Source organism: Peromyscus maniculatus, chromosome 2 (genome assembly GCF_049852395.1).
Source record: "Peromyscus maniculatus bairdii isolate BWxNUB_F1_BW_parent chromosome 2, HU_Pman_BW_mat_3.1, whole genome shotgun sequence".
Taxonomy (NCBI): domain Eukaryota; kingdom Metazoa; phylum Chordata; class Mammalia; order Rodentia; family Cricetidae; genus Peromyscus; species Peromyscus maniculatus.
The window spans coordinates 77,335,923-77,350,435 of NC_134853.1; the positions used below are offsets into that span (position 1 = coordinate 77,335,923).

At 42.4% G+C, this 14,513-nt stretch overlaps 1 protein-coding gene across 5 annotated transcripts in view; it reads left to right on the forward strand.

Moving 5' to 3' along the window:
• The window catches only part of Slc44a1 (solute carrier family 44 member 1), a 184,721-nt gene that overhangs the window by 47,702 nt on the left and 122,506 nt on the right, over positions 1-14,513 (forward strand). For all 5 annotated transcript variants that reach the window (XM_042271186.2, XM_042271183.2, XM_042271182.2 and 2 more), the window contains exon 3: positions 9,870-10,012. In XM_042271186.2, coding sequence (XP_042127120.1) covers positions 9,870-10,012 — 143 coding nt within the window. The remainder of the gene's footprint in view (positions 1-9,869; positions 10,013-14,513) is intronic.

A 14,513-nucleotide genomic window follows, 5' to 3' on the forward strand; every position in this document is an offset into this window, starting at 1 on the left:
GTGTTTAGGTATCCAATACCCACTACACTTGGAGTGCTCACAGTTTGAGTTCTTTCTGCAGGGGAAGAGGCTGCCCAGTGCTTTTCCCCTCATGTTAGCCCTAGGCTCCAGCCTGCCTTCCACCATGATGAGCAGCATCTCTCTGATGGAAATCAAGACATTGGTAGAGAGGATGAGGAACAGAGTCTTGGTGCAGGGTGCTCAGTGTGAGGCATACCTACTCAGCCTGTCAGAGTTCTGGATACAGGGATTCATATAGCCAGGGTGCTAGACTCCAAAGCAGACAGCTGCTTTAGCACCGACTGGTGTTTGGAGCTTCAGAGGGCTTAGGAATCTTCATCTGGCCCATCACCCTCAGTTTATAGACTAAACATCAAACCTAATGAGGAAGAGGACGACCCTCAGGCCACACTGCTGGTGAATGGAGGAGATGCTTGTCCAGCTCTGCACTGGGTCAGCGTTTTCTAGTACCCTTTCCCTCTTCGTCACGGGAACTCTGTACAGCTGCAGCTGCATTCTCCATCTCTTAGTCTCCCCCGCGGAATGCCGTCACACTGTCTTGAGCAGCCTGGTCTTATGATCTGTCTTTGGCCCCATCTTCCCGCACTTTCTCTAGAGGTTCTTTTGGGAAGTGTTGCTTTTTGTCCATCTGTAATAAAAGCCTTCAGGATTCCTTGGCTTTCTGCACACCACAGGCATTATCTGTGACTCACAGGGCAGCCATCATCTAAGCTAGTAGCCACAGCTGTAGTTATAGCCCGGCAGAGGAGAAGAAAACAATATGCTTGAATGAGATATGATAAACTTAGGAAAATAAGGAGTATTTGTTTTAAAGGTAAAAGTACAGTTTCACCAAATTTAGGACACATTAAAAAAAAAAGTCAAAATACTAATTTCCTAGCTCGGGCCTACTGAGATACTGTTCAGGAGTTTGCTTAGTTTGGTGGAGTGGCATCAGAAGTTCAGCAATGCATGAATATTCAGGAAGATCATGGAAAGATTGACTAATCAAATCGGTCCACAGCTTTTCCACACCCATTTTAACCTCAGAACAAACAGCAACTGGCCTTCAAAATCATGTTTGTAAAAACATGTGCCATGCCACCCAGGGTGCTTTTGATTTTCTGTGCTCAAATAGCCCTGGAAAGTACAATCATTAATGTTAATAGACTGATTTGGAAGTGACTTGAGCATAAGGAGTTGTTTACTGAAATGTTTTAATGCAGTAGTAATTAATATAATGTCAATTTCATCGCGCTGGTAATTAAGACCCACTGTGTGTGCCTTTAAACACAGGCACAGCTTTCTTTGTTTTGGAGTGAGTCTTTAAATAGATTGTTTTTCCATGGAATTGAGCTGATGTTAAATCTTGCCATGAGGAGACGGAAGTCATCTAAAAGTCCTGTTGCCCATCTTGCATGCACAGCTGAGGTTCATAGTTTTGCTTCTGGTTTCTATGTTTTGTTTTATATGGTTTTTCATTCACTTCCTTTGAATTTCATTCTGTAGTTGAACCACATTCCAAATGCCCAGGGTTCCAAGTGTTACCCATTTCAAAATTTTAAAAACATTTTGGATGGCAATTGAGATGGCTCACTGGGCAAAGGAGCCTTCTGCCCAGCCTGATGCCTGAGTTTGGTCTGCAGGACTCACATGATGGAAGGAGAGAACTGATTCTCTGAAGCTGTCCTGTGACCTCCATGTGCGTGTGTACACACAAATATAAAAATTTAAAATTGGAATATTTATGCATATATATATACATGTATATATATATATACATATATATATATATATAGTGAAATGAAGTATCATCAACCCAAGTCTAAACATAATCCCTTCATGTTTCATATATACCTTATATCCATAACCTGTAGATAATTTTATATAGTTTTGGCTACAGATCATCACAGGTCATACGTGGGATTTTCCACATGTGGCTCATGCTGGTCCTCAGAAAGCTCCAAATCTTGAAGCATTTTAGACTTTGGGTTTTCAGATTAGGACCGTGCAATCTGGATTCATTTTTATTCTTTAAAAACTCTTTAGCAATGTTGTTCTCCATTAGCTCTAAAATAATTCTTTATTGTTTTATTTTGTTTGCATGAGTGTTTTGCTTGCACGTATATTTGTGTACCATACTTGTACCTGGTGCCTGTGGAAGTCAGAAGAGGGTGTCAGGTCTCCTGGAACTGAAATTATGGATGGTTGTGAGCTGCTGTATGGATGTTGAGAATTGAACCTGGGTCCTCTACAAGAGCAGCGAATGCTTTTAACCACCAAGACCATCTCTCCAGCCCTATCTGGAATCTTAAAACAAACACTCCACAAGCATCTGTTGAACATTATTAATCTGTGTTCACACTTTCATTTAAGTAGCTCATGTAAGTCTCTGAATTATCCAGTGAGATAGAGTTTACACCAGTGTATCAGCAAGGTATAGTGATGGTAAATATTAGTTTATCTTTAAGTGACAAAGATAGGGCTTTCCCTGTTCTTTTCAGTGACTGGCCCTGCTTGCTCCTTTCATAGACCATTTCTCAGCTAGCTCAAAGCTGGGTGTCTTTACCTTGGTACCTTGGCTCTTGTCCTCTTTCAGCCACCTTCATTTTAAATCTTTCATTTGCCCGTGCCCATCTCCTTGTCATTACTTACTTCTTATTCTCTAATAACAAGGTTTTTAGTGCCTGAATTGTCAAGAACTTAAGGTGCTTTACAATGTAAATTGTTATCAGTATTCTTGAGAGCGGTCATCATTCATGCTTGAACTTAATTCTGGGGGAGAGGTACAAAATCTTGCTGACAGGATGGGCTTCCAGTCATAATATCCAGCTTTAGCTTCCCAAGTGCTGGGTTTACAGGCATGTGCTCCCATGCCTGCTCCCTGTTGGCCTGCAACTTGCAGTCCTCCTGCTCCTGCTACCATCACAGATATGTTACCATGGCATCGGGCATAACATTACACTTCCAGATTCTTGTTTTCAATTTTCTGTATTGAAAATATTCTATTTTCAGTCAAGTAAGTTCTCAATTCTACCTGTACATGACAGTCATCTGGAATTTTGTTTTGCAATCTCATTCCTCAGCTCTCCATTAGTAAGTATGCCAGATCTCTGGGGCGCTGATGATCTGGCAAGGTGGAGAACCCCATTCAGTACTCTGATGAGTCACAGAAAAGATTTGTGAGAATGTGACATAACTGCATTGGGAAGAATGACTCTGGGACAAGTGTTGAAGGTGGCTTGGGGAGCCGGAGAGATGGCTCAACGTGTAAGAGCACTGACTGCTCTTTAAGAGGACCCAGGTTCAATTCCCAGCACCCACATGGCAGCTCATCACTGTCTTTAACTCCAGCTCCAGGGCAATCCAACATCCTCACACAGACATCCCTACATGCAGGCAAAATACCAATGTACATAAAATAAAAATAAATAATTTTTGGAAAAAAAAGTGGCTTGGAAAGTGGAAGAGATTCTAGGTGGAGCACTTTGGAGACTAAGGCAGAAGTTCAAATAAGTGTTGAGAAACTCCAAAGGTGTAGTGCTTTTGAACAAGGAGGAAAGAAACGAGACGCATGTCGGGAACATTTTCCAGCGGTTGCCATGGTGCAGAAATGAAAGGCAAATCAACATGATTCTGAGGGTTTTGCTCTAGTGATTTCTGGGTAGAATTTTTCAGCTCAAGTCCTAACCTGTTTCTCCTAGATTCCCAATCATGATTTCTGTACCTCCCAGGAATAGGCACCTAATTTTATGCTCCCCTATCCCCAAACCATTCCATGGTAAAAATGACTTGAACCAACTAAAGGGCCTGGTAATCTAGGACCTTCACACTTGATCATCTTGGGGATATATATGAAGAGCGGGCACTAGAGACTGGATCTACCTAGACCCTGCATCCATCAGCTTGCCACAAAAAGGCAGGAACAAGAGGAGCTGATTGGGTGTGTCAGGAGTGTCCACTGTGGAAATGAGTCATCTCTGCTACTGTAGGGTAGACATGGTGGTGTTTTGATATAAAAACACATTTCTTTCTCACATAGAAATGTACACTATAATGATCTCATTTCAAAGATTAAGGAAATCAAGACACAGGTATGTTCAATAAGTTATCTAAGATTTTACCGAGGCAGCGTTGGTCCCAGGAGAAAGAAGGTCTCAAGAGGTAGACTCCTCTTTGTTGCCTGGAATCAGGAACAGCAGAAAATGTTTTTGTTTAGGACATGGAACTTTGGGAGACAGTTACCTTATGAGCCAATCAGTGACTGAGACTGAACAGCTCAGCCATAGGTGTGACAGAGAAGGAAGCATGCAAGAAAGAGCGCAAAGGAGTCTCTTATTGCACATCTCCACATGCAGCCTGCAGACCGTGCTGCTCTGGATGGAGACAGGTCATGCAGGAAAACCTGGTGGCTGGGGCAGTGTGGAAAGAGAGCATGGCTTTGGGACCTGGAGACTTTGGGAAGAATAACAAACACCAGGGGGAATGCAAGGTTGAATTTTGGAGAGAGGTCAGGGTCTGAGCTGGATTCAGGAGCTCCTGTGCAGGGGTCCCCTTAGACTGCTCCCAAAGACCTTTTTAATTCTATAGCATGTAGTTTCCAGGGCATGCTGTCTCTACCTCATTAACTGCAGCAGGTGAACATGCGGCACAAGGGGAGAGAGTCAGTGAGTGCTAAGTTACCTATTTGACGGTCTGTTCTTCACCAGGATCATAAAATAAAGAGAATGGCTTGCGAAAATTACCTGGAGGTTTTGGCCCAGGTAACTACCCAGTTTTTAAGTCCATTTTCTTTTCCATTCTTTTTAACAATAGTGGTAAAAAGGTATATAGCATATCATTTACCAATTTTTTTTTTTTTTTTTAAACAAGATCTACTATGTAGTTTAGGCTGGCCTTGCTCTCACAATCCTCCTGCCTCAACTTCCTGAGTGCTGAGACCTGAGACTACAGGCCTGCACTGCCATGCCCAATACCACTTTAACAATTTTAAAGTATACAGTTCAGTTAAATACATTTTGTTTTTGTTGTTGCTATTTTTTGTTTTTTGTTTTGTTTTGTTTTGTTTTTTGGCATTTCAAGACAGGGTTTCTCTCTGTAGTCCTGGCTGTCCTGGAACTCATTTTGTAGACCAGGCTGGCCTTGAATTCACAGAGATCCGCCTGCCTCTGCCTCCCAAGTTCTGGGACTAAAGGCTACATTTGTTTTTAATCTGCTTTCCCCACCCCCTCCCCCCCACCACTGTATTTAACCAAATGTATTATATTCTCCCTGCAAAAACCCTTAAAGGTTGTTGATTTTTTTGTGGTTGTTGTTGTTGTTCTCTGTTTTTCTGTAGGATTCAGGGTGTGGAAGAACTTGGGGGTTACGTTAGTTCAGTCTTTTACACTAGTAAGGACAAAGGCTGGAGAATTCCGCTCCTTAGGCATATTAGTGCCAAAGCCTGGATCCGTTCTCTGAGTTCCTATCTGGGTTTGTGGCTCTTTTCTTTTCTTTCTTTCTATCTGTCTGTCTCCAATTGTTTGTGAAACTGAGTCTCGGATTTGGATTTTGCTCCCTTGTGCCCCATTGTTTTTGTTTTTGTTTTTTGGTTTTTTTTTTTCTTTTAAGAACATTCTAGTTCTTTTATGCAAAGCTTTGCCTCTGCATATACTAAAAAAATGCTTATTGAGTGGAAGTTTCCTGGACTCGTCAAACATTTTTTTCTTCCCTTTAGAGCAATGCATCCTATTAAACTTTAAAGGAAGCCGCAGATTTGGTGTACCGACAAAAGCTTTGTTTGCATAAGTATGCCTCTGTGCCCGGGCCTTCCATTCTGATTTTCTGCTAGATGCCAACATCCTTCCTAGGCTCAGGACCTCAGAAGAGGAGCAAGAGAACCAAATATTACCCCACCCACTGCTTTAAAAATGTCTTACTGGGAAGATTGACCCCGGCACGGATAGCCGCGTATGATGTGTTGGTGTCTGAGAAAGAGCTGGGGGAGGGGGGTGTCGCCATGCACTGCTGGGACACAGCCATGCCGTCACTCATTACCCCCACTTCCTATTTTTGCAGCATTTTTGGCATATTCACATCCTCCTCCTACTTACCGCCGTTTTTTGTTGGACCCCCACCCCCACACCTAGTGAAGACCATCTGCTCTGCTCGGTTGCCTAGTTAAAATTTAGGTGTGAAAATCAAACATTCACATGACAGAAAAGTGTAGCCCGATGGTGCACAAGACTAAGAAAAATTCTTATTTAAGTAACGTTAGCCCTTTTTAACAGGAGGTTGCAGCATAGTTTTTTATTTGCAAGTTGTCCTCCTATTTCAGTGATGTATAATTAGTAGCTAGGTCTTGTCTGTGACCCCCCATCCCTCAGCTCTGTACCTTTATCTGCTTTGAGTCACCTAGTTTTGTGAGGGATCTGTCTGTGCCTCTTCTCTCTCACACAGTAGTGGTCTCCCAAACCCTTCAGTAACTCCATCATTCTAATATTTTCACCCTGGCTACCTTACTTAGTAATAGTGATTGTGTCTTGCTCCACAGCGACAAACAAAGGCTTTCCTCATCTGAAACATTCACTCCTGTGGTGTGATTTCCTTCTGCTGGGCACCTTTTCCCTCCTCTTTTTGGAAAGCCATTCGAGTATTGAATGTAATCTGGAAAGTCTCTCCCACCCTGTTTTAATTTCATATACTGTATTTTTCTTTCCTCTTCTGAAACTATATTGTTGCCTGCATTTGGATTTTAGTGTTTTTCTTTTTAAAGAGATTAGAATTTTAATTAGATTTGGCCTTGTTCTGCAACATCAGTGCTCGTACCAAGTGGGAAGTCCCTAGGGTAATAGTCATTGTTTCTTACCCCTTAGTAACTTGCTACCCACCCCTTACCCCACCCCACCCTTGCAGCTTCTCATACTCTGCTCTAGTGCTTCTGGAAGCTTCTAAAAACTTTAAATGACCTATGTGAAAATATGGCAGTGTACCATTTTGGCTTATATATGTAACACTTATCATTTATACCCTGCCACGCCCCCAAGGGATGTGAGGTGTCTTATAGTGAAGAGGAGGAACCCATTGTGTGGAACAGTACTGTTAAAAAGAGTCAGGAAGGGAAATGAGAAACCATTTAAAGGAATCTGTAACAACATTCCTATCAAATGTTGAAAAAAAAAATCCTATAAATAGTGAAAGAAGAACATAACCTTTTAACTAACCATTTTGCTGCTCCGGACTAGTAAAGAAGTTAATTGTGATCCGAAAGTATTTTTGTGTAGTGACAAAATTACCAGCATTTTTACTCATTGCCCCCCAACCCGCCAGATTTTGTTTGTTCTGACATAGGGAACAAAAGGAATTTTGTCACTTCTTGGTACTGATGTCAGCCCCTGCAGGCTGACTTCCCCATTCAGATTTACTACGAAGGGCTCCTGTGTATTGATCACCTGCCAGGTAGCAGACACTTGGCCAGGGATTGGATCTGTGTTATCTCCTTTAGCTCTCATCATTATGCTGAGGGATGGATGTGCTCGGTGTTAGAGATGAGGAGAGCAGAGTGTAACATGGTAGCTGGATCAGAGGCACTCAGCTAATAAATGATAGGGTGAGTCCACCTACTAAGCATTTATTCCCTTTGTTACCCCATGATCTTTCTTGGTACCCTTCTATTACTATCACAAGTACTTGACACAGTCACCTTCTAAAGTGAAAAGGTTTATTTTGGAGTTTTTAGTCCATGATTGGTTAGCCCTGCTGCTTTGGGGCCTGTGGTTGGCTCCTTGTGGTAGGAACATGGAATAGAGCATGGAATAGTCACTCACTTCATGCCCTGACAGGGAAAGAGATTATGAAGCAGCAGCCAGGGCTCGACAGTCCCCACACAGACACCGTATAACCTGAAGACATGACAGGCTCACTTGTTACAGATCCATCACCACCTAGTCACGTCATAGGCTCATAGGTTGGGGACTAAAGCTTTTAATACAGAGATTTAGGGGAGACATTTTGGATCCTACTGATAGAAAAATTCTCCATTGTGGCCTCTGTATTTACCCTTCCTTCTGGATTCTGCTCAGCATGTGGTTTCCTGATTTAGAATTGAAACATAGGATTAACAGGGTGTGCTCATTTGAATATGTGTATGTAAGAGTAGTTCTTTCATGTCTTAGTATTGGTTAAGTCCAGGGGTGGGACTTAGCATTCTTCAGTGTTGAGGGGAGAGGGAACGGGGCAATTGGGGAGTAAAAGTGAGAGACTGCTGGTCAGCCATGCCTGTCACCAGTGTTGGCCACTCAGCTGTGGATCTGAGGGAATGAGATGCTAGTACTTACCAAGACACACGTCACATGTATTGTCTCTAGTACATCTCCTGATGGCCTTTGGGTTAAGTGATTTTAATCCCAGTTAGTAGATGGATAAACTGAGGCAGGAGGATTGAGTAAATTTGACCAGAGTCATACACGTAGAAAATGGAATCATCAGTGTCCCATTGATAATACACGTTTATATGACTCCAAAGCCCACAGTCTTCCTCTAATACATGCCCTAGTTTCTAATATCAATATATGAGCTATTTATTAAGCTCTCACTATTGTGCCATTTCATCCTTACCGCAGCTCGAGGAGCTATATACTCTTTATGTCCATTTGTCAGGTGAGTAAATTGAAGTAGGAAGTTGATTGGAGCAGAGACTAGAAAATTGGTCGTGGCTTCTGTTCTCAGTCCACTTTCTCGTAGAGCGTGGTTTTAGAAGTTTCTACTAAATAGAGCTGTGCTCTCATCTCTCATTATCTCTGCGGTGAAAGTCAGAAGAGCAATCGAGAAAAAACTTTTTAGGTGGTTAGGCTTTTTAGGTATGTAAAGGGGAGAAGTAGGTAAAGGGGAGAATGCTTTTCTCTGAGGAATTGCTTGAGACTGGAGGATGTACCTCTGCAGCCTGAGATCCAGCAGTGCCATTGAGATAAGACTTGCTGGTGACTGCCTCTACCTCCATAACTTGACTAAAGAGAGCAGAAACGAGTCCTCCCCATAACCGGCTTGCCCCGCCCCTCGCCAGCCAGCATGTTAGCCATCCCTGATCTTACTACTTCCTGTTCTTATGCCTGTCCTGCTGTGGTGGGGTGAGGTTTCCCTTGCTCTGTTGTGATCAGCCCGGGTCTGACTCAGCAAGCATGATGTGGTCCCCAGTGTCTACTATTTGCCCTTGGGACCAGGGTGAAGCATATCCCCATGTGCCTCCCGCTCCCTCCACTCTCCAGTATCAAGAGTGAGCTTCATGATGTAAGTCTTGGCTCTTACACGGCTTTGTTGCAGGAAGATTGTGTGAAGTGATGAGTCAAACCTCACTCACTGTTGCTGTCTGGATTTTAAGCCCCTTTTATCCTTCGTTGTTCATTTAATAGAACTCCTTTATGACCAAGTAAAAGTAACGAATGATGACAGCTGGCTTTGGTTCTGCGTTCTGATCTTTCCTAGCTGTTGTGGCCTTGGGTGACTTATTTAACCTCTCCAGGCCTTAGTTTCCTCCTCAGGAGAATTAGCGAACGCTTGATAAATACCCTGCATGCAGCCTGGCTCAGAGCAGGTGTTCAGTATGGAAGCATCCCCACAAAATACAAAGGTGTCGCATGTCACAAAATGCAAAGGTGATCCTAATATGTGGAAGGCTGGGATGTGTTCTGTTCCTGTAGCAAATGATATTTTCCTGTGGACTTCTTCATGCTGTTCCTATGCAGACGAGGGCAACAGTGTAATAGTGTTTGCTATAAGGAAATACAGCTCTTTGTTCCCTTCGGCAGACAAAAGAAACTCATTATCATATGAAGTAGTGACTGTTGCTATTGAAATGGTTTATTTGTGTGTGTTTCTTTCTGTTTCTTTCCTAGGGATGTATTTGTGGCTTTTCAGTAGCAACAGGTGCAGCAGCCAGACTAGTGTCAGGATACGACAGCTATGGAAATATCTGTGGGCAGAGAAATGCAAAGCTGGAAGCAATACCAAACAGTGGCCTGGACCACACCCATCGGAAGTGAGTAGACTCTTGCATGATGAACGGTCTGGAAACTTGGAGGGAAGCACAGGAGGCATGCTTTTCTTTCTACCTTAAATATCTGTGGGATATTTTATTAACTTTTTGTAAAAGTTTTTTTGTTGTTGTTGTTTGGATGGGGTATTTAATCACTTCTGCTTTCATTTAGCAAATATATTCTCCAGGAAACAAAATCAACTGCCTTGTTAAATGGGCCACCTTGAAGTTTTAGTGGATAAAGAAAGCCTTGTTTGAAAGGGTCCCTCTTGTGATCTGTCTTCCCATGATAAGCCTTTAGGTCATGTTCTACCCCTTCATCCAGAAAGTAAGGTAATATTTTCCTCATTAAGGTTATACTTAATGGAAGACAGTCAAATGAAAATGTATATCAAAGCCTTAAGTTACAAAGTAATACTTGGTGATGCATTATTTATAAGTATATAAGCCTTTCCAGTCCATAAAAGCTACATCTTCTTTGACAGACTATAAAATTTGCTATGGATCAAATTTTCAACCTACTGTTCATCTTTAGGATTTCCTGAAACGCCTGACTTTAATTGTCCTTTTTCTTCAAGAGCTATTATTTCTTTCTATTGTCAGTGAGGAAAATATATTTCATCCAGTAAGCACATTATATGTATGATTACTGTATGATTTTTTTTCAGGCTGTGAGTGTATATACCATCAAACTTCATTATGTTATTTCAAGTCAAACCAGGTCTTCAGAATTAGTAAAATTAATCACAAGATAACAAAGCTAATTAGTCTAATATACTTTATAGAAAAAGTCAGATCAAAACATTTTGAGTTTGTAGCAAGCATCTGTCATGAGGAGAATTTTTAACAACTTATTGTATGAATCTGTTGGCTAACTCTTGGCCCTTCTGTATAAGGTGAATTTGATAATTTCACAAACTTGAAGAACTCTGAATAGCTATCCTTTCTTAAAGAAGGTTTCCTTCTAATGAGGAAGAGATCATACAGGTCAAATAAACAAAGCCTTAAGTAACAGCAATGAATATGTATGTAGTGTCTCGTAGTTGACAAGCATTTACCACCCGAGGAAGCCGGAGGAACAAGGGCTTAGACAGGCTCAGGTGCCTGCCTAGGCTAGGCTGAGAAGCTGGTTGTTGGGTAGCAGAGGCTCCAGTGCAGTCTGTGAGCATCTTTCCTGAAGTGCACTGGCATCCTGCATCCCTTGAGAGGACTGGGAACTGAGTCTTAGCAGTTGAGAAAACAGACTCATTTATGCTTTTTTATAATTGCCTTGTGAAATTAACACACATTTTGGACCTTGGGTCAGTTTTTATACTGAGAGTACCTCCATCTTTTTTGTTGATTTTTTATTTTGAAATTATTTTGGACATGTAGAAGCATCAATTGTTTAATATCTAAGACAGCACCTGTGTCATAAGATGTCCTTAAAATCCTCAGTGCTGTTAAAATGGACCAAGTTTATGATACTATCAACTGAGGGCCCAGGAAGGAGAGGGTGCTCATGGCTCCCTCTGTGACATGCCAGTATGCCAGTGACTCTGAACATGTACTTACGCTAAGACACGCAGGTACCACTCTCCATGTTTAACCCTGTGCTGTTCATCAGGCTTGGGCGGTGGCAGGGGTGCGGTGGGGTGGGGTAGGGGGTGAGAGTGGGGTGGGGTGGGGTGGGGGAGTTGAAGTTAGGCAGATTCCAAACCTTCTGACTTTTTTAATATACACTTTGGTCTCTGGCAAATAGAAATTATATATTATTCTGAGAAGAGTAACTTTCTCTGAATATTTAGCAGAGTCAAAAGCCATTCATCTTTAACTGTAGGGAAAATGGTTTCCTCCAAGTAGTTCTTCCTTAACTCATATACACGTATTTAACATGCATTTTTATGCCCCCCCCCTTTTTTTTTTTGTTAGACAGGGTCTCACTGTGTAGCCCTGGCTGGTCTGAAACTCTCTATGTAGACCAGGCTGGCCTCGAAATCACAGAGATCCTCCTGCCTTATCCTCCCCAGTGCTGCGATTTGAAGGTGTGTGCCACCATACCCACTTCGGTATTTTTAACCCTACTTCATCTCCTCTGCACATTTTCAGTGTAATCCAGCCAAATATTTCTGTCTATAGATGGTAATGATTTTCATGGCTGGTAGGATTTCGGATGTCCGTTTTCAGGTAAGTCTGAATATTTGAACTTGTGACAAGCAGGTGGTGTTCCTCGTCTGGATTAGCTTTATTCCACCCTCTTCCTGCCTCGTGTCTCGGCCACCTGTGCCTGTGGTCATGTCGCTCCTTCCTCGGTTGATGTAGTGCTCTTCTACCTGTGGTGTATGCTGACACCGTGATTGCTTTCTCCTAACCTCCGTCTCAAGGCCTTCCTTATCACAGTACCCGCTCCTTATTTGGCCGTCATATCCATTTGTTGAATAATGCAACAACAACAAATCCTCTAAAATCCTTTCATGAGTATTGCCTCTTCTGTTACGGAATCCCTTTTCTTTCCTTTTTTCATGTAGCTAAATTCTACTCATCCTTCGTCTCTCTCAGCAGAAAGGTCACTTTTCAGGGAAGTCGCCGTTGGCTTCACAAGTTCAACTGTGAGACTGACATTCTACCTACTGAATGAAAAATGCACCTATCACAATTTAAAATAACCGTTTGAAAGCACACTCTCCTTGTGGCCTGTAATATAAATAATTACACGAGTTTTTTGATGATTTGTTAAAGGAGTGTCTCTTCTAAATGCTGGGGAGGCAGTAAGGCTTGCTCTTTCCAGCGTTGAATCCTTAGAGCCCAGCCCTGTGTCAGGAATGAAGTAGGCAATCCAGTCAACGCTTGCTGAATGAGTAAATGAATTCACTCTAAGGAGTGAATTACCGAGTTTGAGGGTCTGAATATCTTAAGATTATTAATGCTATTACAAACAATGCTGATATGAACATAGCTGAGCAAGTGCTCTTGTGGTATGATTGAGCATTTCTTGGGTATATGCCCAGGAGTGGTATAGCTGGATCTTGGGGGAGATTGATTCCCAATTTTCTAAGAAAGCGCCATATTGATTTCCAAAGTGGTTGTACCAGCTTGCATTCCCACCAGCAGTGGAGGAGAGTTCCCCTAGTTCCACATCCTCTCCAGCATAAAGTGTCTTCAGTGTTTTTGATCTTAGCCACTCTGACAGGCGTAAGGTGGTATCTCAGAGTTGTCTTGATTTGCATTTCCCTGATGATTAGGGAAGTTGAGCAATTCCTTAAATGTCTTTCAGCCATTTGGGATTCCTCTGTTGAGAATTCTCTGTTTAGTTCTAAAGCCCATTTCTCAATTGGACTGTTGGTCCTTTTGATGTCTAATTTCTTGAGTTCCTTATATATTCTGGATATCAGTCCTCTGTCAGATGTGGGGTTGGTGAAGATCTTTTCCCATTCTGTAGGCTGTCGCTTTGCCTTGTTGACCGTATCCTTTGCTCTACAAAAGCTGACATCCACGGCTGGGCCCCTGGTGGAGCACTGGGAGTCTAATTAGTGAGTATGAAGAGGATTTATATGAGCGAGAATTGTTGAAGCCAAGGTTGGATAAAGCACCGGGATAAATAACCAAATGAATGGAAGCACAGGATCTATGAACCAAAGGCTGAGGGGCCCCCAACTGGATCAGGCCACCTGAACGGGTGAGACAGTCAGTTGGCTTGATCTGTTTGGGAGGCAGCTGTGCATTGGTGCCAGGTCCTGGGCTCGTTGCATGAGTTGGCTGTTTGAATCCTGGGACTTATGCAGGGACACTTGGCTCGGTCTGGGAGGGGGGAATGGACCTGCCTGGACTGAGTCTACCAGGTCAACCCCGGTCCTCGGGGGAGACCTTGATCTGGAGGAGGTGGGAATGGGGGGTGGGCTGGGGGGAGGGGTGGGCGAGAGGGGGAGAACAGGGGATTCTGTGGCTATTATGTTGAACTGAATGGTGTTGTAAAATAATAATAATAATAATAATAAAAAAACCAAAAAAAAAAAAAAAAAAAAAAAAAGAAGCAGAAAAAAAAAAAAAAAAAAAAAGATTATTAATGCATATTGCTGAATGGCTTTCCATAAAGACTGTTGGCATTTACGTTCCCACCAACAGTGTCCGAGATTGCTTTATCTTTGCTAGTATTATTAGTTTTTATTCTTTACTAATTTGATAAATCACAGAATAGTGCTTTATAGTTTTAATTTGCATGTCTTTGGTTATTAATGTGAGTGAAGCCCCTCCCCCACTTGTTAGCCTCTCATGAAGACTATTGTGCTTAGCATATCTATTCTTGGTCTTCTTATCTGTAATCAGCTCCATCCTTTATGCTGTGATAGGATTAAGTTCTTGAAAATAGGGCTTTTATTTTGCCATTTTCCTCTTCAAGAGCCTTTGCCTTCCTGCTGTGGTCTATAGTATCAAAGATGAGCCCACTCAGCCCTTGACCTTGCAGGCCTTTTGAGATCTGGACCCATTTCACCTACCCAGTCCTCTCCCACTGTTCCTCAGTGTGGTG